This window comes from Lepidochelys kempii, chromosome 6, assembly GCF_965140265.1.
Source record: "Lepidochelys kempii isolate rLepKem1 chromosome 6, rLepKem1.hap2, whole genome shotgun sequence".
NCBI lineage: Eukaryota > Metazoa > Chordata > Testudines > Cheloniidae > Lepidochelys > Lepidochelys kempii.
In genome coordinates this window covers 47,541,546-47,568,277 of record NC_133261.1, presented here as the reverse complement: position 1 = coordinate 47,568,277, position 26,732 = coordinate 47,541,546, and the positions used below count along the sequence as shown (strand labels likewise).

General features: G+C 41.0%; 1 protein-coding gene across 5 annotated transcripts in view; it reads left to right on the top strand.

Moving 5' to 3' along the window:
- ANO5 (anoctamin 5) overlaps positions 1–26,284 on the top strand; it is a 95,480-nt gene extending 69,196 nt beyond the window's left edge. For all 5 annotated transcript variants that reach the window (XM_073347828.1, XM_073347832.1, XM_073347829.1 and 2 more), the window contains 9 exons: positions 5,284–5,358; positions 6,172–6,394; positions 9,217–9,386; positions 12,997–13,094; positions 13,423–13,553; positions 15,304–15,509; positions 18,511–18,692; positions 21,145–21,250; positions 22,140–26,284. In XM_073347828.1, the coding sequence (XP_073203929.1) occupies positions 5,284–5,358; positions 6,172–6,394; positions 9,217–9,386; positions 12,997–13,094; positions 13,423–13,553; positions 15,304–15,509; positions 18,511–18,692; positions 21,145–21,250; positions 22,140–22,364 (1,416 nt within the window). In that variant the 3' untranslated portion in view covers positions 22,365–26,284. The remainder of the gene's footprint in view (positions 1–5,283; positions 5,359–6,171; positions 6,395–9,216; positions 9,387–12,996; positions 13,095–13,422; positions 13,554–15,303; positions 15,510–18,510; positions 18,693–21,144; positions 21,251–22,139) is intronic.
- Positions 26,285–26,732: the final 448 nt, after the last annotated feature.

Below are 26,732 nucleotides of genomic sequence, written 5' to 3'. Positions count from 1 at the left end.
AGCACTCCGACATTATGGTGATGATGGTTATAGAAGAACCAAGATATATAGAGAGCATCAAAAAGATGTTGCAAACACTTGGTAAAATTATTTTCCTTATATGTCATCAGAATGATTTTGTAGATGAAATTTTTTTCAACAAGCCCTATGTCTGGGAGTAGAGAGTTTGGCATATAGAACTTTATAGGACTAAATTCAGTCAGCCCAGACCCCGTGCAATCTCATTGAACACAATAGAAACACATCAGGTTTAAACTAGGGCAGAATCTGGCCCCATAACTTGTCATTTATTATTTTCTTGCAGCAGGTAGCTGCATGGTAAGTACTGAAATTTTCACTCTTCACATGAAAGTAATATGACTATATATATGCACAGAGAGAGAGAGACATTGTGACAAAGTTCCTCCTATGCCTTGGTGGGTCCTGCGCTTATTGGCAGATTTGCTCGCCTCAGAGGTTCATGGCAGCCCTCAGTTTGGCCACTTTTGCTAGTGGCTCAAACCTGCCATTCACTCAGCTAACCTCATCACTGGCCAGCATGGGAAAAGGGAAGGAGAACAATCCCCATAGTCTCTGCTGATCCACCATGTGGGTCAGGGAACAGGTCAGAGACCCTTCCCTCTGGTGGAACCCACAGTCCAGGTGAACTCCTCTTGTGTCTGATCAGGAGTTGGGAACCCAGGTCCGCCCTCTACTCTGGGTTCCAGCCCAGGGCCCTGTGGAATGCAGCTGTCTAGAGTGCCTCCTGGAACAGCTGTGCAACAGCTACAACTCCCTGGGCTACTTCCCCATGGCCTCCTCCCAACACCTTCTTTATCCTCACCATAGGACCTTCCTCCTGGTGTCTGATAATGCTTGTACACCTCAGTCCTCCAACAGGACCCCTTCTCAGTCTCAGCTCCTCTCACACACACACACACCACAAACTGAAGTGAGGTCCTTTTTAAACTCAGGTGCCCTGATTAGCCAGCCTGCCCTAATAGATTCTAGCAGGTTCTTAATTGGCTCCAGGTGTCCTAATTAGCCTGCCTGTCTGAATTTGTTCCAGCAAGTTCCTTCTTGTTCTGGAACTGCCCCTGGTACCTTACCCAGGGAAAATGGACCTGCTTAATCTGGGACTAATATATCTGCCTTCTAATACTCACTCTCCTGTCGCCATCTGGCCTGAGCCTCTCACAATACACACACACAATGTAGCTAAGGAGAAATGACCATTCAACAGATGTTTGCTGTCTGCATGATAAGGAATGCTGCAAAGCAATGGAAAGTACTAGGTAGAGAAGAGGAAAAGTCTGCTGCGCAGAGATAGCAAAAGTCATACTGGCTTTCGGGTTTCCGTGCAGTAGACATTTTTGTTTACTTAAAGGAATGCTGAATACAGAAATAATGATACAGCACAAACTGAAGTATCCCTCCTTTCTATTTCCAGTTGAAACAAACCTATACTTTTTCCAAATGAAAGAAAACACATTTGTTGTCTTCATTGCAGAATGCAGTGCAAGACAAATAACTCCTCACACAAACAAGATGCAAAAAAAGTTGGTGGTGTGTTTGTCCTCTGATAGCTAAACTTGCTTGTGTTAAGTGCTGGGGAAGTAAGCCTTGTGGAGGCCCTTGATATGAGTCTGAAGTTTAATTAGGGATGCAGTTAGATCGTATGTGCTTTTTAGTTTTTCCATTATAAATTTTTTTAAGCAGGTGTTAATTTGCAAGTTTCTAGAATATATGATTGAGATTTCTTGCATTCTGGAATAGCCTCTGTCATCTTAAAGTGGACAGTTTCAGTCACACTCTTTGTCCCTGGAACTATGTTTTAAATAGTTCCTTTTTACCAGTCATGCAAATAGATACATGAAAGTAACACATTATTCAGCAGAAAAATTTCAATTTAGCCATGGCTGTTAAAACAGCATACTGTTATATGAACAACATGGCCCTTCCCTTCAAGCCTCCGTACTTTTTAGGAGAAATATACATTGATCTTTTTTTCTCACTGAGAGTTTTTCTGCTTATGCCAGGGCACCATGGTCATTTTTATGCCTCAGTGTGATATGCACTCCAACAGTGAGATAAATATCTCTGAAGATCACACAGCATGACTGCTAGAGCACAAGACCATGGGTGTAGCTCTGTGGAGGTTTTGTTTTTAGATTGATCAAAAGAACATTTCAGGCAAGTACCTGTTTTTGACTACTGGATCAAACTAATTGGAAAGGAACATCTGCCTGTTTAATAATAATGTTGACCTGTGTCCCTGTCTGTGCTTAGGGCTAAATACTTTCCCTTCTTGTATAGCTCCACAGTACCCACAAGGCAGCAGAACCACTGTGGTTCTACTATGTAGGGAGGAAAGGCTATGGGAAAGTCATATAACTCTTGTGTCTTGCAGAGCTGCAGCCTCACTGTCCATGGCAAAGCATAGTGGGTTTTGGACAGGGAACTAAGGGCATGACTAGTGGGCAGTGATTGTGTACATCTACTGGCCTAAAATCCCAGTGTTGGGTCATGGAAGGTGAAGCAAACATAGATGCTTATACAGTTACGTATAAGCTATAGTTGCAGAATATCTGGAGCAGTTTTGCTGGTGCCACTGGACTCAGAAAGTATTCCATCGCCCCCAAAAGCATGGTGGACCCCTGTGCAAAATGGTTTATTTTGTCTTTGTACAGGAGATCAGGAGTTGGCCATCAATGTATTTTCTTGTCTCAAACATGAAACATAAGACAGAACAAGAAATCAATCCACAGCTGTTTTTTTTTTCTTTGAGCATGTGGTGACAGTTGCCATTAAAACCTCAGTTACCTTGTGATCCTTTTCTTTATGACAGAGAGCATTTGTTATCTTTGCAGATTTTCAGAGGCTTTTGTAGCAATCCCTGTCATTGCTCAGCCATAGAAAACTATACGGGTTAGCCACACTGTAGCTTAATTTCCTTTCATTATCTAGTGTGTGATACTGAAAGTGTGAAGGGACATTGGTTTCAAACAGATTAATTTTGCAAACTGAAAAGGTAATATAGATACAGTTCACTGCATTTACAGAGCACTGAGGCTAGCTTTGCATCAGTTGTAAAACCAATTTCTCATCACTACTTGCAATGATTCAAGGTCTTTGCCCCTCACTGGATACACTGATGCAGAAATTACCCATTGTGAGAAAGTAATCTTCACCTTGTTTGCTATTTCTGCTGAGTTAGCATCACAATAGTTGATGGTGAAAATACAGGTCATAGCAGGTCAAATTCTTCTTTCACTGGCTTCAGTATATGTGTAAATGAAGGAGAATTTGGCCCAGAAATTTTAAGGCTTGGTCACTATACAGCATCAGTTCTTAAGTAGGAAACGAACTATGTGTCAAATAGCCTAAAATAGTTCGGAGACAGTCATTCCTAAAACAAAATAGTATATACCTTGTCAGAAATACTTGAACCGCATATTATGGGCCTAAATAAATCCTCAAATATTTGTATACATCTCACATTAACTTCAGTTGTTTTTATAATTCCGTTAAGGAGGAAGCCTTTTATTGTATATTATCACTGAATATAACTTATGCCAATCAAGCTACAAGAGTGCTCAGAATTATTCATTGATAAAAGTTTAAGTACATTTTAGACAGTCATGTCTCTCCCCCCTCCGGCTCCTATGCACAGGGGAAGCCAGGGGGCTCCGCGCATTGCCCCTGCCCCAAGCGCTGCCCCCGCAGCTCCTATTGGCCTGGAACCGTGGCCAATAGGAGCTGCAGGGGCGGCACCTGTGGATGGGGCAGCACGCAGAGCTGCCTGGCTGCACTCCGAGTATGTGCCGGAGGGGGGATGTGCTGCTGCTTCCGGTAGCTGCTTGAGATAAGAGCCTTCCGGAGCCTGCACCCCCTGACCCCCTCCTGCACTCCAACCCCCAGCCCTGATCCCCCTCCTACCCGCCAAACCCCTCGGTCTCAGCCTAGAGCACCCTCCTGCACCCCCAACCCCTCATCCCCAGCCCGACCCCAGAGCCTGCACCCCTAGCTGGAAGCCCCCACACTCCAACCCCCTGCCCTAGCCCGGAGCCCCTCCTGAACCCTGAACTCTTTGTTTCTGGCTCCACCCCAGAGCCCGCACCCCCAGCTGGAGCCCTCATCCCCTCCGGCACCCAAACCCCCAATTTTGTGAGCATTCATGGCCTGCCATACAATTTCCAAACCCAGATGTGGCCCTAGGGCCAAAGAGTTTGCCCAGCCCTGTCCTAGAGAGTTCCACGCTATGGAGACTATATGATTAGATGACCCTTGTGATCTCGTCTAACCGTATGATTCTATACCAGCGGGATAGCTTTGTACTGTAGATGCAGCCTATATCATGGAATGTTTCTTTCTGTAAGTGTAGAAACACCACCTCCCTGATTGAAATTATCTATGTGCTGTCTTCCATCAATAGACCTGTGTCTACACTGGGGATTTGTTGGCCTTGCGATGTCAGTCAGGGCTGTGGTTTTTTCAGACCCTTAATCAATGTAGCTGTGATTTTTTTCACACCTTTGACCTGTATAACTTTTTCAGTGACCATGCGTAAGTAACATAATTAACAGATCATATGTGCTGTACTAATTTCTCTGCCCTTGGTATTAGCCCTTGTTAATTCATCTGATCTGATATTTTAGGAGTTAGAAATGGTTGCTAAAAAGAGGACTTTACATGAAAATGGGAAACTGTTCTTGTGCTATATGGGAATAATCTTTTGGGTAAGATATAGCTGCATGATAGTGCAGTTAGATTGGCAACTAATAAACTTGACCATTTCTTCAACTGAAAAAAAGGATTTGAAGAAGTGGAGTAAAATGCTTTGTGGCTGTGTGGAACAACTTAGTACATTTAAGTAAACATTTATTGTAAGAAACCTTGACTTGAAAAACACTGAAAATAGTCATGAAATTTTGAAGCCAGAGCTGTATTACAACTGACTTGGAACTAAAGCAGTAATTCTCTCTTGTTCTCAAAATCAAATACTGTTAATTGGAGGAAGCAAACACAATCGTCCTTCAGGCACTGTGACTGATTTTGTTTAACCTATTGGTTATTATCCTGGTTATTGGCTTTATTATTCATACTGTTTATTGGCCTCTTCACTTCTGATTTCTTTGCTACCACACGCAAACCATGCAATATACATTCTTCAGAATAAAAGGGGTTAAAATGATTTTCATAGGATGTTTGCTTTCACACAGCTGTTCCAGGCATTGTGTGCTGCTTGGGGTCCAAATATGTATGTGGATTGTGAACTGTGCTGTGCTTGCTTGACTGTTGCAGGAGATGGAGCCTTATTTGCCTCTAACTAGCCAGGCTGTACGGTTCTGCATCTCAGGAACTACAGTGTTGTTCTGGGTGAGCATCTTTTTGAATCACCACTTTAACATGTATCACAATCACTGATCTTCACTATCATGTTAACTTGTATTACAGTGGTTGTTTTAGATCTCCCAATTAATACTATCCTGCATGTTTCCTGCTGTCATGCAAAGTACGCTTTAATTTATATGGAGAAGATAAAGATCTTGAAGATCTATCAGTAACTAATGATTTGGTGAGTTTTGGTAGGTTAGAGCCAACTTTCACCTGGGCTCACCCCTTAGTGTAACCAATCTTTGAAACAATCTATTCTAATACAGAAAACTGCATGATTATCATGCTTAAAAATAAAAGGGGAATTTTTTTTGGCTAAGATCAAATGTAGTGTCAGTTTGATAGCTATATAAACAGATAGTGAGTTTGCAGGGAGATGGACTACCTATTACTATTATAATTATTATACATTATTTGTATTACCGTGCACATAGGAGTCCTAGTCATGGAGCAGAACCTTATTGTGCTAGATGTTGTACAGACCCAGAACAAAAAATTTAACAGGTGTTCTCCATCTCTAAGTCTACAGTCCAATGTCTTCCCACATGTGTATTTTGAATAGAATTATTAAATTTCAAACTTCTATTCTGATGAAATACCCTGTTATATTAGTTACATAATCCACCAAAAGTATTTTATCTGTGTACTTTGCATTTCAGTGCTCCTGAACTCATAGCCAAAAGAACTAAAGAAAAAAAAATCTAAAGCATGACCCTATGAATTTCCATTCTTAAAGTGCATGTGTGCAACTGTGTTGTAGTGTAAATATACTCTACATCTCTCTCCTTTCCTTAGATCTCCCTGATCATAGCTAGTATGATAGCTGTGATAGTGTACCGTCTTGCAGTCTATGCTGCCTTTGCCAGCATCATGGAGAATACACAAACTCTACAACCCATCAGTGGACTACTGACCCCACAGCTGGCAACTTCAGTTACCGCATCATGCCTGAACTTTGTCATGATCATGATACTGAATTTCTTATATGAGAAAATAGCTGTCTGGATCACTGATATGGGTAAGCAACTTGCAAGAGAACAAAATTGCCAGGGAGACATTCCGCTCTATAATGGAGTCACTAAAAGTAGAATCTATCTGTTGGGGCCTGATACTGCTTTCCTTGCTCATGCACAGTTTCCATTGTGCCCAAGCCCTATAGGTTTGTGGTGAGTCTTTGTCTTGTAACTATGGCTATGCTGGACAAAGTTGAACAATTTCACTCAGTCTACTTGTATCTGAGTAGCTATTGTCATAAGTGGCTTTGTCTTGTTATGGGTGTATCTGTTTTTATAATGTCTGCATGTGCTGGAATTATCCTGACACCAAGGCAATCGTGTTCTGAAGTCTAATTAAAAATTATAATTCTGTATAATATTAAACTCTTCAAAGCAAGATCAAACCATCTTGATTTAGCAGAATTTCCTTTAGAAGTCCTGAATATGAACTACCTGTGATTGTGTTTTCTATGTCAAGTAGGACAATTATACCAGTTAAATAAGCGTGCTCCTTAATTTTATTGGGTACAAGTGTCTCACCCAGATTTGTACACCTGGATCTCCCTTATGGAAAAGGACGAGGGTGAGGAAAGCTTCCACAGTCCTGGAGCCTGTAGATCCAGCATTCATACAGGGAAGAGAGTGGAAACTAGACAGACTGATGGCAGGAACAGGTGGATTTAGGACTGTATCATCTTTTTCCTCATGACTGTGACCAGGTGGGGGTCCCTGATAGTGCATCTCCAATAGAGCCACGCTGTCTAGGAACTGGAGGATGTTGCTGGAGGCCCATTGCCGACATGGGAGTGTGTATGGTTATTTGCATGATGAGGTGCTTGTAGAAATTTCCTCTCCCAGGGCCCTCTCTGTGTGTTTTTCTTGGGAGGGAATGATCTGGTTTCTTATTATTTTTCAGTTCCTCGAAGTTGCTTTGCATTACACGGAGAATGAGTATGTTGCCAAATGTTCAGTTTTAACAAACAAACTAAAGTAGTACTGTCCACTAACATGTTAGTTTGTGAAACTAATGCTAAAGTATTCAGATAGTCTTAATCCTGGCATCATACTTCTAGATGTAAGGATAGGGAGGGGTCTGTCTTGGAGTATGTCAGTAACACTCTGTGGATTGGACTGTGCACTGTGAGAGTTCACTCTCTTTGCTCCTGCCTGTCTTTATGTAGTCGGAGCTTACCTACTCCCTATTTGTAACAAAATCACAGTGGGAGTTTTGCCATTGGCTTCAGTGTGAGCAGAAGAGGCCCAAGAAAACCTCATCTAGAACTGTAGTTCTGTATTGCTTACTTCTCTGGGATAAATTTGGTTGTCTGGCTCTTAACTTTTATTCCCCTTTCTGTCCAATAATGGGATAATAGGCACAAATAAACTACTAAGATAATCATTTGCATAGAAGAGAAAATGATTCCTATTTAATTTGTTTTTTCATCTTCAGATTGAATCCTGCTAAATCCCACTAATACATGCATGAAAGCTCAAACAATCATTTTTTTTATGTCTGCACATTAATGTGAAGGACTAATTCCTTGTCTGTGAAATACCATTGACCTCTGTAAATTAGCTCACACTGTTTTGTGGTGATCAGCTAAAATCAGAAAAGATCATCCACTTCTTCGCTTTTGTGTGACTACTGCCCTCTAATGTTGAGAAGAGAATCTGTACTCTGCTGAGACTTGAAGCTTTAGTGGAAGAAAGGAGTATGAAACATTGACTATATCTCTCAAGAATGTGTTTTGCCACCTTCATTCCTGAATTATATGTAACAATTAGGCCAGATTTTGCTCTGAGATGCACAGGTTTAATTACCAGTGGAGTCAAAGTTTGAGAGTAAAATTTGAACCCAAATGCAAAATGTGTCACTTCAGTAATTCTAAGACAAGAGTTCCCAAATATTTCCCTATTGTGACTCCCCTGTTTCTGACTGTCCAATTACTTGAAAGCCCTTTATGGACTCCAGAAATTATTTGTCAGGCCAAACTCAGTAACATTTGTGAGGGGAAGAATAAAGTAGCCCTTTCCCGACTCCAGCTTCGTCCAGTGTGTCTACCGCGAGATTCGGCCCACTGCTGGCCAGCCTGAGTTCTTGTGGTTTATTTTTCTGTCTCCTCCTGCTCAGAATGGCTATTTATCGAATGATATTTTACAGTTTATTTTACCAGCGGTGGGATTAGTGCTTTCCACTATTGAGAGAAGCAAACATGATGGAAAACGTGATTATGAGTGGAGCAGAGTCCTCAGTAGCACCCTTGTGGTGTTCACACCAGCATGTTACCTCTTTGCTTCAACTATCTTCCTGACAAATAGGAATCCTTCTTTTGCTCTCACCCACTTTTGGCCTTTCTTTGAAAGGTGCTGAGTACCTACAGCTCCCACTTAAAGTTATGAGAGCAAAGTACTTTTGAAGATCCGGCCCTATAAAACTGCAGCAAGTGATTCTCTTTCAGGACACAAGAGATCTTCTCCATCTATGCTAGGTTTCTATTTTACTGCCAAAATGGAAACTTTCTCACCCCACGAGGGCACAACCAACAGTTTGGGAAATGCTGCTCTGAGGAATTAAGTGATGAAAGATTCCAAGGTGGAGCTGGTGACATAGCTGGTATGTGAAAAGGGGGAAATCTGATCTGATTAGCATTTCTAGAATGAGTCCCATGTCCCTCCCTGCTCAGAGCTGTGCTGTGCATAGAGGACATACTGTCTGACAATAGGAATGCTGGCTCCTGACCGTAATGTTGGGGTGTTAGAGTACTGAGGGTGACAAACATTTATGAATCTGCATGTTTGAAATGGGCTAACGGGAATCTAAAACTGTTTTATTTTGGTTTCACAGAGATCCCAAGAACTCACCTGGAGTATGAGAACAGACTCACTATGAAGATGTTCCTGTTCCAGTTTGTCAACTACTACTCATCCTGCTTCTATGTGGCTTTCTTCAAAGGGAAATTTGTGGGATACCCTGGCAAATATACATATATGTTTAGTCGCTGGAGAAACGAAGAGGTATGCATTCCTCTGGACTTTAGGAGGAGTATATGTAATAAATACAGTTGACCAGAGCCTCACCACTGCCTCCATCCCCTTGATACCAGAAGTTTTCTAAATGTAGGAAGGTGCTTGTAATGAATGCTCTGTTGCTGCTCTAAACTGGCACAGGGACCGAACCAGCCCTTGACTGTTCCCAGGATCAGAAAGAGAAAAAGATAATAGAAAGCTACCTAGGGCCCCCACCCCTCCTCCTTGGGGACACCAAGTGGAGGTCCGGTATATCTGAGAATCTAGAGCTAGATCCTTAAAGGGAACTTAGGGTCAACATTGCAACGCTTAACATTTAGGCACCCTGCCACCCAGTAGAATCCACAGCCCTACATTAGCTGCCGAGGCTCCCTATACAGTGGAAGGGTCGAGTTAAGTAGTTAAGAATGAGATTCAGAGAAGCCAGCAAGCTGAGAGGGGAGATGCGTAAACTACACTAAAGGAGATGCAGAGGAGAGGGATGTGGCCTAAGCTCTGCTCCTCAAAGGGAGTTAGGTGCTGGAGGAAGATGCTTGCCTCTACTCGGGATTCACAGCTGTGAACCCTGTCCTGGAGTTAGGCTCCTAAGCCAGCTCAGCTCTTTCTTGCCAAAAAATTATGGTGATTGTGGCAGCTCCCTTATGCCCAGCCATCTTATACCCAGTGATTAGAGCACCTGACCCACTGGACCAGAGAGTGAGAATAACTCTATAGAGTAGCAATTAGTGTATTCTCCTAGAGGACCTGGGCTCCATTCCCTACCCCAATGACTATTTAAGTGTTTTACACAATGTGAAATAGTTTCAGCAGGAGAGATTGAGAGAACCCTCGCCCAGAATAACCCATAGATCATTGGGCGAGTCACTCACCTGGAAGATGGGAGACCTGGGTTCAAATCCCTGCTGTGAATCAGGCAGAGTGTGGATTTGAACCCAGGTCTCTCATAACCAAGGTGAGTTCTCTAGTCACTGGACTGTTAGTATAGTGGTGACTCTGGCATCATGACCACCTCCAAGGCTGTTGTCACAGTTTGGGGCAACTGCACCTGTACTTCACTTCAGTGGTTCAGCCAGGGAACCCATTCTTGGTCTTTCAGCTTTGCAGCCATTGCCTTTCTTGGAGAGAGATGTGTATCTCTCTCCTTCCTCACCAGGTATTTCCAGGGTGAACAGTTTCCTGCTTTCACTGTGTTATTCCCAGCGAAAGACAGGCTGCCTAAGCAGATTTCTTTTTCGTTCTCGTCTCAGAGACGGTACACAGTGTAATTGCCACAGTTGTAAGTTACCAAAAAGTTCTTTCTAAGCAAGCACATATTCTTCAGGTAAAAGCACTATAGAGAAAACATATTAAAGACAATAAAACCTACACACATGCTAATAGCTTACCAGAGATCACCCCAAGTACAACCTGGGCTCTGGCAGGAGCAGTCCTTCAACCTGGGGTTTTCCTGTGGTTTCAAGTTCACCATACCCTTTGCTATGAACAAGAACCCTCAAGAGTAAGAGTCTCTCATTTACCCATCATGGCTCTTTGAAGAGATCATGACTATGTAATTAGCCAACGAGTCTCTGCACAAAATGCAGTTTCCAAAGGATGGATTTGAGGTGGGTCATTTGCATTCCCCTCACCCCTAAGTATTTCTTAGGAAATCCACTTCACACTTACAGTCCCCCAAAGACCTTTGAAGTTCCTGATACCTTCCAGAGGTTTAATTAATCCTGCCTTCCTCCTAAAGAAGTTCTGTACAATAATACAGAGTTTGCATTTTCAATATAAGGGACCCAAAAGGTATTAAATTTGTAAGGTTTGCTCAAGTTATGGCAGGATATTGTCGTATTGTCACAGCTGTATTTTGTGCAGGGCTGGATCTGGTAGGCATGGCCTAAGGCGACCTCTAAGCCTGCCTACCAGATCAGACCCTGCAGGTAAGATAGTTGGGGGAAAATGTGTAGTTTCAGGGTTCTGCCAGAGTTTTAGACATGAGCTTGGCTCTGAACAGCTTGGCAAACTCATGATTTGAACAGTATTGCACATGCCCAAAGAAGTTTGTTCACCTCTGGGACTTTACAGGTGAAAATTTAGGTACCTAGGGGGTTTAGATATCTACAGGATTAGGTGGCTGCTGAGTGAGGATTTGGAGGATCTAGATTTTGGATTTATGTGCCTAAAGCAGCAGTTAGGTGCCTAAATCCCTTTCTGGGTCTGGATGTATTTAGCACGTCTCAGGATTTGGCCCTTGCTATTTGCCAAGAAGATTAGTCTTTAAAGTGTCTGCTCTTTATGAGTGCCACCATGAGAATTTACTGTCCCTAAACAGCATGAGGACCTTGGGCTTCCTTTCCCCATGAACAAGATTATTTTTTATAAATCATTGATGGGCACCTTACTTATCTCAGTGATGTACTGGTTCTGTTTAGTGGGGCCTCTGGCTCTGTGAGCACTGTATGCAGGTGAAGACGGTGCTCTGGGCAGATTAAAGCCATTGTAAATGAAAGGGCTCACTGACATTAAGGTATCTCCACCAGCGTTTTGAGGTTAGCATCAGAGAAGACTGGCCTTCTGCTGAATGCAAAACACTTCTAAAAGTTCTGGCTTTGGATATTCATGCGTGACTCCCAGTGAAGCCATGTGTAAACCTCTGAAGGCAATATTGGGTGTTAAATGTTGCCTGGAGGGCAAGGAGGAAAATAGCTTAAGGTAAACAAAGGTCAGCTATCTTAGCAAAGTTAGGGACTGAAGTCTTCTAGATGTTTTCAGGGCTAGTAAATTCTCTTGGTGGACCTGATAAGGAGCAGAAATTTTAAAAAACTGCAAACAGCGAGGGCCAAATCCTGAGAAGTGCTAAATACATCCAGCTCTCTATGAAGAGAATAGGAGATGCAGTAGTTCAATAGTTGGGATTTGGCCTCTGGTATTTCGAGGTAAATGGTGCCATGTTGGCATCTCACTGGACTCAATGGGAAAGGCAGGAACTGTTACTGGAGGAAGTTGGAAGACTGCTTATGCCCCATTCACATGCACCCATATAGGGTATGTCTGCACTCAGCTGGGAGCGTAGACTAGGTCTGTTCCAGCTAGCACACTCAAAATAATAGAGTGGACATTGCTGTATGGGCAGTGCCTCAGGCTAGCTACCCAATCCAAGGCCTCACTGGGTTCAATCTCAGGGGGCTAGCCCAAGCCAGTGTCCATGCCTCTACATTCACACTGCTATTTTTAGTGTGCTAGCTTGAGGAGAGCTAGCGCGAGTCCGTCTCCCTGAGCTGTGAGGCACACTCCCAACTGCAGTGTAGATGTACCCATAGAGGCCAGTCTAAGCCCTGTTGAGTAACTCTGTCTTTCAAATGGTCTGTATATTTCAATTTTGAAATATTTAACCTAGCACATTTCCTTTTTGGATAAAAATACAACACAGTTTAGCCTTTTGTAACAGTCTCCCCGAAGGTGAATTTTCAGCTGGGAGCTGAAGTGCAAATTACTTCTTTCCCTGAGCACTTTAAGAACTCTTTCTTACATTACATTGTATTTTATTAAGGTGATGGCCAATTTAGTAACTTTCATTATTGCTTTCTCCACAACTTTTTTTTTTTTTGGTCAGTGTGATCCTGCAGGCTGCCTGATTGAATTGACGACACAGCTCACCATAGTTATGGCCGGCAAGCAAATTTGGGGAAATATACAAGAGGCCATTGTACCGTAAGTGATGCCTTACATTGAGCCACTGAGTTTGTAGATGGCTGAAATTAAGGGTGATGAGTAGCATCATTTCACTGGCCAAACTGAGAGAAATGCTGTAGGTAAATGAACTGCAAAAGTGCTGAAAAGTCAATCAAATTTTTAGAGTTCTTTTTGGCTTCTTTTCTGTAGAAGATGTTTGTAAAGACTGTACAGTATGGGAGTGAGGAGTTGGTTTCCTTTGAAGAAAGGGGTGCTTATGAATCAATTTATAGTGCATAATATATTCTCTAATCATGACTCTATCTTCCCCCCTCCCTTATTGTTCCCATTTCCCCTCCCCACACAGCTGGATTTGGAATTGGTGGGGACGCAGGAAAGCCAGATGTAATCCAGAGAATTTATATAGTCGCTGGGAGCAGGATCATGATCTGCAGAGCTTTGGAGCCTTGGGGCTATTCTATGAATATCTAGAAATGGGTGAGCTGAAAACACAACTTTGAAATGAAGATAAGAAGCTTTGTTATTAGGTTATAAGAACAGAGCTTTCCAGTTAAAAGTTGGCATGTTCTCTGATAAGTATTGTAAACAGCATAAAATTCACTGATAGACGGAGTTAAATAGGTCAGCCCAATAAATGAAGCTGCCTTTATATTAGTATAATGCATTGAGCAAAGTTCTTGTTCATAGTATTATATATCCAAGAACTATTTCTCTCTCATGTTGGATGGTGGATCTGTTATCCACACTGCAGCTCTCTAGTGCATATTCTGCCATTCTTCCTAGGCATAACTTCCACTGATGTCATTGGAAACTCTGACCATGGGATGAGTGCCAAGTATGCTGTAAGGATCTGCACTGCAGATATGAGACCCACAATGTGGATCAGAGAATCCACTGTGTTTTGGGTCTGCACTGATTTGTGCTCTGATACTACCCAACTGACCAGCAGAGGGAGCATGAGCTAACCAACTGGCACTATTTCTAAAATGATGCCGACATGACAGATGAAACAGTTTGCAAACAGCTAACTAAAAAACCAGAAATTAAGCCCATGAACAATCCAGAAACACTGAAATTAAGAACAGTGTTTGTCAAATAGAAAGGGCAAAATTTGTTGAAGTTTGCCTGGTGGTGTCCCTCTTAATGCTACTCCTAAGCTGTGCGTATAAATCTGTAAATCTTGTTTGGAACTATCTAGCCGCATTCGTGTCATGTAGCCATTTCACCTTGGCCTGTGATCTTGTCAAATCTCACATGCCAACCATGGTCCGGCCTGATCACTACTTGGATGGGAGACCCGCAAGGTTAAAAAATAGCTGCTGTCGGTAGTGAAGATGCAGGAAGATGTCTTTCCTTCTGCTGAATCATAATTAAACCATTCCCTCAGCATGATTCAGTGACCACTTGGTTGTTGGGGATTATGTTTTTTGGCTGTGATGGAAAATTGAAGTCCTGACCACAGGTGGTCATGAGATCTCTAATAGCAGTTTTGGAACAGTATTTAACGCCAATGTCTTGGTGAAATGTTATGTTATTTTACATTCTCCTGGAGCTTTAAGTAGATATAATATTCCTTTTCACTTTCTGTGCCTAAACTATTGTGGGGTAGTGTTGGCACAACTGAAAAGGCTGCTACATACCACACCAGAGGAGGTTTGATTTTGGTGATAGCTAAAGTGATTATTGACAGTTCATTACGTATGTGTTTAGTGCCACTGGTAAATCTTAATATGAACTAAAAAAATACAAACTATATACATAAATAAACCCATGAACAATAGGGTCACAAGGGGAGAAGCTCAGAATATTTGTTTCTTGTTTGGGAATGAATTAAAAATAATTAAAAACTAAAAGAGGTTGGTCTATAAAATAATTGTATAAATTGGAGGGCTTGAGAGCCAGCATGTAAAGCCTTGCATCAGTCAAAGGCTGGTCAGTCAGACTTTACTGCTTTGTGTATTCAATCTCTTCTCCAAACTGCCGAGTCTTTCAGTTATAACACACACACACACTTTTCTTTCTTGAAAGTACTTGGATACTATACTTTTATTAGCACATTGTTGCAATTTAAAAAATTGGTGATATGAATACATTCCACTAGACTTGTTTTTCACTTGGTAAGGTTATCTTGAATGCTCTGGAATTTCAATAGCATGAATTGTGAACTTAAAGATAATTTCCCTAGAGTTCAAAACAACTGTTGTTCATTTCCCTTCCTCCCATGCAGTCATTCAGTTTGGATTTATTACTCTGTTTGTGGCCTCTTTTCCACTGGCTCCCCTTCTTGCGCTGATGAATAATATCTTGGAGATTCGAGTAGATTCCTGGAAGCTTACCACTCAGTTCAGGAGGCCTGTTGCTGCCAAAGCCCACAGTATAGGAGTTTGGCAAGAAATTCTAAATGGAATGGCCATCTTGTCTGTTGTCACTAACGTAAGTAAACTAACTGTGCTAAATCCATTTTCTTATAATTCTTTATATTTCCAGGATTTGTAGGTTTTATAATCAGCTTCTACTGTTTTTCATTCTGTATAGAACCAATTCATTATGTGTATAACACTGCCATTTGAGTTGCAGTGCTACTGCACTGTGCAGTGCAGTGATCATAGAATCTCAGGGTTGGAAGGGACCTCAGGAGGTCATCTCGTCCAACCCCCTGCGCAAAGCAGGACCCACCCCAGCTAAATCATCCCAGCCAGGGCTTTGTCAGGCCAGGCCTTAAAAACCTCTAAAGATGGAGATTTCACCATCTCCCTAGGTAACCCATTCCAGTGCTTCACCACCCTCCTAGTGAAATAGTGTTTCTCAATATCCAACCTAAACCTCCCCCACTGCAACTTGAGACCATTGCTGCTTGTTCTGTCATCTGCCACCATCTGAGAACAGCCTAGCTCCATCCTCTTTGGAACCTCCCTTCAGGTAGTTGAAGGCTGCTATCAAATCCCCCCCTCACTCTTCTGCAGACTAAACAATCCCAGTTCCCTCAGCCTCTCCTCATAAGTCATGTGCACCAGTCCCCTAATCATTTTCATTTCCCTTCACTGGACTCTCTCCAATTTGTCCACATCCTTTCTTTAGTGGGGGTGGGGGGGCAAAACTGGATGTAATACTCCAGATGTGGCCTCACCAGTGCCGAATAGAGGGGAATAATCACTTCCCTCAATCTGCTGGCAACGCTCCTACTAGTGCAGCCCAATATGCCGTTTGCCTTCTTGGCAACAAGGGCACACTGTTGACTCATATCCAGCTTCTCGTCCACTGTAATCCCCAGGTCCTTTTCTGCAGAACTGCTGCTTAGCCAGTCAGTCCCCAGCCTGCAGCCAAGCATGGGGTTCTTCCGTCCTAAGTGCAGGATTCTGCACTTGTCCTTGTTGAACCTCATCAGGTTTCTTTTGGCCCAATCCTCCAATTTGTCTGAGTCACTCTAGACACTATCCCTAGCCTCCATCATATCTACCTCTCCCCCCAAATTAGTGTCATCTGCAAACTTGCTGAGGGTGCAGTTCATCCCATCATCCAGATCATTAATGAAGATGTTGAACAAAACCGGCCCAAGGACCAACCCTTGGGGCACTCCACTTGATACCGGCTGCCAGCTAGACATTGAGCCATTGATCATTATCCATTGAGCCTGACTATCTAGCCAGTTTTCTATCCACCTTATAGTCCATTCATCCAATCCGTACGTCTTTAATTGCTGGCAAGAATACTGTGGGAGACTGTATCAAAAGCTTTGCTAAAGTCAAGGAATAACACGTCCACTGCTTTCCCCTCATCCACAGAGCCAGTTATCTCATCATTGAACGCAATCAGGTTGGTCAGGCATTACTGCCCTGGTGAATCCATGTTGATTGTTTCTGATCACCTTCCTCTCCTCCAAGTGTTTCAAAACGGATTCCTTGAGGATCTGCTCCATGATTTTTCCAGGGACTGAGGTGAGGCTGACCAGTCTGTAGTTCCCCGGATTCTCCTTCTTCCCTTTTTTAAAGATGGGCACTACATTAGCCTTTTTCCAGTCGTCCAGAACTTCCCCCGATCGCCATGAGATTTCAAAGATAATGGCCAATGGCTCTGCAATCACATCAGTCAGCACTCTCAGTTACCTTCCATATGGCCCCATTGAGTTGTGCTCGTCCAGCTTTTCTAAATAGTCTTTAACATGTTCTTTCACCACTGAAGGCTGGTCACCTCCTCCCCATACCGCGCTGCTCAGTGCAGCAGTCTGGGAGCTGACCATGTCTGTGAAGACCGAGGCAAAAAAAGCATTGAGTACTTCAGTTTTTTCCACATCATCTGTCACTAGGTTGCTCCCCCTTCAGTATGGGTCCCATGCTTTCCATGACAACCTCCTTGTTGCTAACATACCTGCAGAAACCCTTCTTGTTACCCTTCACATCCCTTGCTAACTGCAACTCCAGTTGTGCTTTGGCCTTCCTGATTACACCCCTGCATGCTTGAGCAATATTCTTATACTTCTCCCTAGTCATCTGTCCAAGTTTCCACTTCTTGTAAGCTTCCTTTTTGTGTTTAAGCTCACCGAAGATTTCTCTGTTAAGCCAAGCTGGTTGCCTGCCATATTTGCTATTCCTTCTTCACATCAAAGGATGGTTTGTTCCTGCACCCTCAATAAGGCTTCTTTAAAATACAGTCAGCTCTCCTGGACTTCTTTCCCCCTTATATTAGCCCCCCAGGGGATCCTGCCCATCAGTTCCCTGAGGGAGTCAAAGTCTGCTTTTCTGAAGTCCAGGGTCCATATTCTGCTGCTGTCCTTTCTTCCTTTTGATGACATGCAGCTCTCCATTTCCATTTAACTGGAACCAGGTGGTTTGTTCACTTGACTTTCCTAGTGTCTGGCCAGATTGAGGCATGCATGGGAGTTAGTTTACTGAAGCTCAGTTCAGATATGTCATTGGCAGTACCAATTGGCGAAGGGAAACCACAGGAGATGCCCAAGATAATTTCATTCCTTCCATTGAATGATTAATAAGATTCACAATCTATGGGTTCAGTTAGATCCTCAGCTGCTTCTGGATGTTCAGAGAGCAGCAGTGGCGAAAGATACTTTTTATAAACTGAAGACCAATAAAGTCTTGGGGGGATAGCTCAGTGGTTGGAGGGGGGGAGGGATAGCTCAGTGGTTGGAGCATTGGCCTGCTAAACCCAGGGTTGTGAGTTCAATCCTTGAGGGGGCCATTTAGGGATCTGGGGCAAAAATTGGGGATTGGTCCTGCTCTGAGCAGGGGTTGGACTAGATGACCTCCTGAGGTCCCTTCCAACCTTGATATCCTATGGTTCTATGAAAGTGCTGCATCTAGTGTTCCAGCTTCACATGGGACTGTCAAACAGAATCAGATATTTCATTTCAAAGGAAAATATTAAGCGAGATACTAAGTTACTTATGCAGCATGATCTCAAGTTCTGTTTCTTTTTTCAGGCCTTTATTGTAGCCTTCACATCTGATATGATCCCTCGTTTAGTTTACTACTATGCCTATTTTACAAATGAAGATTCGCCCATGTCTGGATATATTAACAACAGTCTATCCGTGTTCCAAGTCTCAGATTTTCTAGAGGGAAAGGAGCCTAAAAATAATTCAGAGAACTTTCTCACATGCAGGTTTGTGGTGATTTTAAAAAAAAATTGTCTCTATGTTTTACATGCAGTTTTCCAAGTAGATAGTTGAGACTTAAATTAATTAGAAAATAGATAGGCCTAATTCTTCCATGTCAGAACTAGTGCAGAATCTAGCTTCCTTTAGAAAATGATTTAGATAATCCCACTAACCACCAAAAATCACTTTTTTTTTTCATTTGAGTCAAAGGGAGTCCAAGTTGGTGTAACTAACAAATGCAAAGGCATGAAAAAGGGCGTAACACAGAAAGCAACCAACAGGAGAGACTAAGAATGTATGATTTAAAGCCAGCCCACTTTGGTAATTGCTGGAAATAGGTCTGAAGGTATCGAACTGAATCTAGGGAACCCAGATACTCACCACTCATTATCACCTCTGAATTTGGCTCAGTTTCTAAAACTGATTTTGGTCTATATAAGGGGTGATCAAACTGTGGCTTGCAAACCACATGCGGCTCTTTTACTGTTAAAGTGAGGCTCACGGAGCTCCTCTCACTCTCCCCCATTCTCTACCTACCAGACTGGTCGTGGGGGGAGCTCAGGACCTCTGCCTTGCTGCAGGGTGTGGAGTAGGGACTTCTGCCCAGCAGAGAGGTGGGCCTCTAGGCTTCAGCCCTGCGGGGCGCACTTGCCGGGGCTTGGGGCTTCAGCAGGAGTGGGGCTGAAGCCCAAGCCCCCTGGCAGGCAGGTCCCAGCTCTCAAACTAATGAAGATTATCATATGCGGTTTGGAGGGCCAGTAAGTTTGGCCACCTCTGGTCTATGTATTGGTCACAAGCAGTTTGATGCAAGTATTCAAAATCCAAGCTCAGCAAGTGAGTTTTGATTGAACACACAGTGCATATGGTGTGGTTCTGTTGCCTGATTGGATACAAGTAAACCTCCTAGAATCAGGTTTAGAATGGAAGCCAGGGTTTTTTTGCTGGATTTCACCAGTTGTGAAGGGAAGCGTTCAGTTTCACGGGTAAAGAAACCAGACATTCTTCAGAGCTTTTCTCTGGGTGTTGAGACCACATTCTGTCACATGTGATGGTGTTCCGGTGTCGTTACTTTTGTCTCAGGATGGCCCAGTCTAATTGTGTTGATTTTGTCTTTGAAGTAAGATGAGATTTCTTTGCAATGGACAGGGCTTGTGTCTGGTTGTGTATAGACAGTTAGCCAGTTCACTGCACCGAAAGGTTCTTCTGCATATGACTTGGTTATTGCAATTCTCTGTGAGAAGCTACTTGAAGCTTCTTTTGTATCTGTACATATGTTTGTAGGTGGCCTGGAGCTGTTCTCTGACTTTTGCTGTGCAGCTTTTGCATACCCAGACCTTCAGCCTTTTTGACTTCTTGCTTAATTTTGTGCAATTCATGAAAGAACCTAGGTGACCTGTGTACGTGGTGTGGAGGTTGGGGTCACTTTGTGGCTAGCTCTTTGATGGTTTAGGTCAGCAGTTGATTATAGAGTTCTTCTCTAACCATAGAGTTTGAGACTGAAGGATCCTGCCTCAGTTTGCATGGGCTTTGGACCAATTATTCATTATTACAATATGCAAGAAGTTCCGTGCACAGTTCCTGCTATGGAAAATGGGTGTTGGGTTTACGCAGCCATAGTGAAAAAATACCCAAAAAATAAGGCCCTGGCATACCACAAGTTTCTCAAGAGCAATGTTGTGCTTCACACTATCATGATGGAGCCCTGCATTTTCAAAATGACTCTAATGTTGTCTTCTTCTGCCTGGCTTTGCCAAGGTATTTGACATTTTAAACAGAAGGGTCAATATCTGCATAAACATATTGGAACATATTCTTAGCTGGTGTACATTAGCATAGACGTATTTTACCAATGGCAGAGGAATTTATGTCCATAAGGTTTCAGTGTATTGGTGAAAAAGCGTGAATTTGTCCATAGTGAAGGAATTGTGGATTGGAGAAGGAACTTCAGAGACATCCATAACAAAAGGGAAACATATGATTGGATACAAAACAAATCCACTTCAGATAGATCATGACTCAGAGTAAAGCTCCAGTAGTCTGTCTTTATCCTACCATAGATATTAATGCTGAACACACACATGCCTGCTCACCCATTGAGCCCTTGATTTGTCCAATAAATCTGTCCATTCTGATACCATTCAATTAGCTTCCATTGTGCTATTCAGCAATGTCCATTATTTGGTCACCACCCGAATACAGTAGTAATCCACATATAAATTTCACTTCTCACACATCCTCAGCCATCCTATGTTGTTGTGAATAAGGGTGCCTGAGCAAACTGGCAATAGAAACAAGTTATAAGGGCTAACCTGTTCCTGCCAAAGAGAATAGAACATTTAGAAGAAGATCAAAAGGTTCCTTAAATGACAGCTGTATTGCATGTAAATGTCACTGAGCTTGTAGTCTGTCTCATATTAAATATGACATTTCACCTTTACATTTATTTATATCTAACAGGTACAGAGACTACCGATATCCACCAGGCCATGCGAAGAAATATTTACACACTATGCAGTTTTGGCACATTCTTGCTGCAAAATTGGCTTTTATCATTATAATGGAGGTATGTGCCAATCAGTCTTCTGAAATCAATACATCATACATTCTGAATATAGTTACTATTTTTTTATGAAAGTCAAACAACTGCTGCTAATATCCTGTATTCACTTGCATAAGCAACACAAAGAAAATATCAGCTGTACAAAATAAAGACCAAACTCTTAATTTTCACTCAGTCAAGACTCCCTTTGAAATCAAGAGATTTGGTCCAAAGAAAAGAGCAGAGTTAAATCCTTTTATGCAAATAAGAAAATAACTAAACTACTAGGCCTCCCATATGTATAACTCCCATTGGTTTAGTTGGGAGTGCTGCTTGTGAGAGGACTGCAGTACTGCCTTCTAAAAGGATTTTAAGATGATGAGCAGCAGCTAAAATTGCTCAAGTCAATCATTTTGAGTATAAAGCCAGCCTTTTGCAGGCTGCCAAAGGAGTAGGGGATTGCTGATGAGCTGTATCCATGGCATGTCCCACTGCGATCCTGTCGGTTCTCACAAGTTGAGCTGGGTCAATATGTGGATGGGATATCTACAAGGAATCACCTAGATGCAGCAGAATGGTGCTGGTGATTCAGAAGGTATCACTCTTGCTCCTGAACCTGTTATGAAGCACTTTGGGATCAAAGTTGGTGTTTAAGTGTGAGGGTGTTTTATAATCTTTTTATTTGTACATAAAATCCAAAAATAGCAGCATGTTTTTGTAACATGATGTGTATCGTTCCAGGACAGTCATATTACAGTATGCTCAGTTTTAAGAGAAAAGAGAAAAAAAAAAGTTAATAATAATACCTAGCTCTTATGTAGTGCTTTTTTAGCTGGAGATCTAATTATTCCTTTATTCTATAATACATCATCATCACTTTCCCTTGCCTCTTTTTTTTTTTTTTTTTTGGCAGCATATTGTGTTCATTGTCAAATTCTTTGTGGCCTGGATGATTCCAGACGTTCCAGCAGAGGTAAAAGCCAGAATAAAACGTGAAAAGTTCTTAACACAAAAAATCCTGCATGAATATGAACTCAATAAACTGAAGCAGAAACTGTGTGAATGCAAGACATATGAAAATATGGAAAAGGAAGTAATTGCCACAGAAGGAAAAGTAGAGTTATCCCAGGCAATGTAGCTGGAGGAGCTATCTGGTAGATTTTAGTCTCTGAAACTCTGATCCTTATTTATCTGTGATCCGCTCAGTATGCAATTTGTTGAAAGCCATATGATAGTTTTAACCCTTTGCTTTCAGTCCAAAGATTTTAAACATTTGTTTTTCTAAAAGACACCTGTCATTGAGTATTGTAGGCTTGGTAAATGCTATTTCTCAATTTCCCTGTTTTGTAGCTACCCTTTGGACTGGACAATGGATAAATCTCATGGGTCTAAAAATCAAAATATTATTTGGAAATCCTATGACACTGGTTCCCAGCGTAGGGGTTGTGATTCTCCTCAAAAGGTTGTGATCAGGTGTATGAGGGTCATGACTACTCTGAGCTTCCCATACTTCTGAATGGGAGAAGGAGGGAAGGTGCCAACTAGCTCCTAGCTAGATGGCAAGGTATATACTGGACAGCTCCTGCTATGGAAAAGACTGAGAGTGAGTGTCTATAACATCACAACTTAATTAGCTAACGTTGGAGGCAGAATGATCTTTTTTTTTGTATCCACTGCATATCATATATAATATTTGTTCACAGGCTTGCAACTTTTAGGCATTTTTTGAGGAACGTGTGTGTTAAAGATATATTGACTTAAATCTACTTCGGATTTTTTAAGGCACAGAATTGAGAGGCTAGTGAAGAAGAAGAATAGTTTAATTTATTTTCAATTTTTTACTCCTAACAATCCTCATCTGCTAAAGAGTTTCCTCACAATAAAGTTTAAACATTGAAAGTTTGTGGAATAATCTGCTAGTTACAGTACTTTTGCCAGGGTTTGATAGTTTAGTTTAGACTGCATCATTTAAGGAAACTTAGCTGTTTTATTTCTTAACTCTAAAAGACATCATTTGAAAAACTATACTATGTTAGTAGGGGCCTGTCCTGTCATATGATTTCTGATTGTGCACATGTTATCTCTGAGAATGACAACTAAGAGATAAAATGGTTTGAACTGTCTAGTCAGAAATTCTTCAGGAATTAACCACAGGGCTGTGAATTTTGAACAGACCCCAGTGTGGGGAAGCTGGACTGTAATACAGATTGATCTATATATGTCATTGTGTTTGTACGTGAATGTGATTTTAAAGCGATAAAGTTAAGTAGTCTTAGTATTTTAAAAATGCCAAGCAATGTACATTTATGTAGCCATTGTCCTTATAGTAGGAACCCTTGAACTTTTTTGTTTTTAATCTTGCCAAAAAGAAACCTTTTTTTATTTTGCCATGGGGCTGTTCTGCAAAGGTATGACGTATATTCATTGTCAGCTATTTTGCAAGTTAGCTACAAGCTGTTTATGAGCAGTGCCCTTGCTATATAATTTTAATTACAAATATTTTACTGATTTTACTGTATTTTAAAGACATGTCAACCTTACAATGCTTAGTGCCTTGTTTATATGCATTTGACACAAGATATGAAAATGCTAGCTGTATAATTACATGATATAGCATATCTTAAAAGTGAGCCTGCATCATGAAACTTTGAACCTCCATATGGCAGTGCATAGTGTTGGCTTAGCAATGGCTGCATATGCAAACTTCAGTTTGTCAGTGCTATGCAAAAGAGTGGAAAGCACTGTGAAGTGGACTGTGAGCTGAAGAAGCAATGGACTTGCTGTATTCTCCCAAAATGAAGTATGCTAGATAGTCATATTTGGAATTTTAGTATATCTGCACTTTGAAAGTTATAGTTAAATGTACCAGACCAAAACCCCCATCATCTATTTTGCCTTTCAGCTAAAGAACTCGTTGTTTACTAAATCCACAAGTTTTCGGTTCCACTTTTGGTTTTAGCAAAGCAAACTTGTAAATCAGAAAAAGAATATAATAAATATTTGGCTAATTAGCTGATATTTAAAGTTTTAGAGTTTTAAATTTGTGTCTTGGGCAGAACTAACATTACTGGTAGAATTTCTAATGGTAAAATGTTTACCTCTAATGAACATCACATGATTCTCCTACCAGCCAGGAAGGTTAAGCAGATGTACATCTCTTTCCATTGTAAATTCTGCAAGGTGTGCTTTAAGAGCAGAGTGGCAACTGACCAAATTTGATGACTGAATACTCACTGGGCTTTCTCAGCCAGGCTTCCCAGAATCTTTCTTGACTTGAGAGTCCCCAGAGCTACTTCATTAAATCTGTAACATTGGTGATTAGTATATGTGATGAGCTGAGATTGCTCTGTAACATTCATGTAACTTTAAAAATTCTGATTCATTGTAGAACTGCATGTACAGTTAAGATAAGTCTGCTGCTTAAGAACGTATGTTATATTATGAAGTGCAATAAGCCAAAGATTCATTACAATCACTGTAATTCTGTATACTCTACCAAACCATAGTAAACGATACAAGCACTTTGCTGCTTTTAACAGATATTTTACAAATACTGTAAATTAAATGGAGAACTTGCATTATTTGTATTATTTTCATGTTTAAATTATTTTTATAATTTTGTTACTGTTAGCAACTGGCAAAGCATGTGTAAAGTAGTAAAGTGAAAAGATACAACATGACAATGTAAGCTCTGAACAAGATGCGCAAAAGGTCTGCTTTCAAGTTAAAAACCAGTAAACTCAGTGTCAGATGTTGTATTCATGCAGATTTTAGAGAATGTCAATTACTCCAAGTCTTTGTAGTTTAAAAAGAAAGTCTTAGTTTGCCACACTTGAAAAGTTTCTAGCAGTGTAATTGTGTTGGCAATGGGCAATGCATCTTAAAAAGCAAGAAGGAGAGAAACAAATAACTTAAAGATAAGGATGCAGCAGTGATGTGCAGAAGCACCAGGTAGTAAAACAACAAAGTTGATTTAACACGTGGCCCCATTTCTTACTTCTAGTTCATTTTCTGAGAGAACTTACTATATAATCTTATACTCTAGGAACATTGGGTTGTTTTCTTCACATACTGTAGTATATATTAAAAAGTGAAAAACTCTGGGATCAGCTTTAAACATACACATATTTTACACTTTAAAGCATCACTTTTTGGCGTGCACAAAAAACTATTTAAAAGACAGTAAATTGTCATGAAATTAACAGCGAAATTTACATAAGAAGAGATCGGTCTAAGCTGTCTCAGAATTTAACTATTTACCTTTTCTTTGTTAGTGGCTAAGCACTGTTTCAACAAACTTTTATTAGCATAACTAGGGTTATAACCTTTCACAGATTATATTTTTTTTCCTGAAAGGTGTTGCAAAGTGGTAGAAATAAAAGCCATACTGGGAATCTGAAAGTATTAAATATTCTGTGCTGGGTTTTTGTATGTTTGAATACACTTGATGTTGAAAATTAATACTGAACGTACAAAATATATACTATGACTGTATACATGTCTCTAAAAGTGTCCTTTAACTGCAGTGAAACGAGTTTGGTGATGTAGCTACTGTAACTTTTAGGCAACCGTGGATTACTTCAATAGAATTAGTAAATGAGGAAGATTATTGGCTTTTAAGTATAAAGAGTAACCCGATCAGGGAATTTTTTTCCCCAATATATTGGTTATATTTGTGCTATAGAAAGATTTAACATGCTACGATATAAGCAAATGACCATGAAATAAGCATGCAACCACAAAACACTATACTGTTTTTCTAGCAAATTTTATTACTGTGGTTTATCTTTTTTATGTAAATTGTTTAATAATGTTGCCAGTTTCAGACTGCAGGAGAAAGTGGCAGGGAAGGATAGATTTTCTTACTGAGCTGTTTGCCTCTTTTGCTTCCAAGTGATATTGTCATGTAAATGGACTGGTATTTTTGACTGTTAAGTATCGTACTGATGTATATGATTCACTAATCCTGGGATAATTTTTTAAACATTGCATTAAACCTATGTGTACAATACTGAGATTTAAAATGTGTTGGTGAATAAAGCAATGTTTATTTTTTAACTCTACTGTCATTTTTTTTAAAAAATATTGCTTGTTTTGTTAAATTCGGCATGTGTCTGGAGTTAAAGGGCTGAGTGTGTTCACAGTGCCTCAAAAAAGGTGATATTTGTATTATAGATGATTAATCTTTGATCATCGATTTTACATGACAGTGTATTTAGATTCAACAAAAATACATACCACTGATTAATTCCTTTTAAATACTAAATGCTATAATAGAGAAAGAGTATAGTGGACCTATATCTTGTTTGAAAGAACTAATACAAAATCACAAGATAGAATGATTTATGTAGCTTCATCGTGATTCACAAGAAACCAATTGTAAGGGCCAATTTTTTCTTGTATTGTATGCACTTCCCCTTGACCGATAGGCACGTGTACATCATATCTGAGAGGAGTATATCACTGAATAATTTATTTGCTAATTCCGAGAACCATGACGACATGA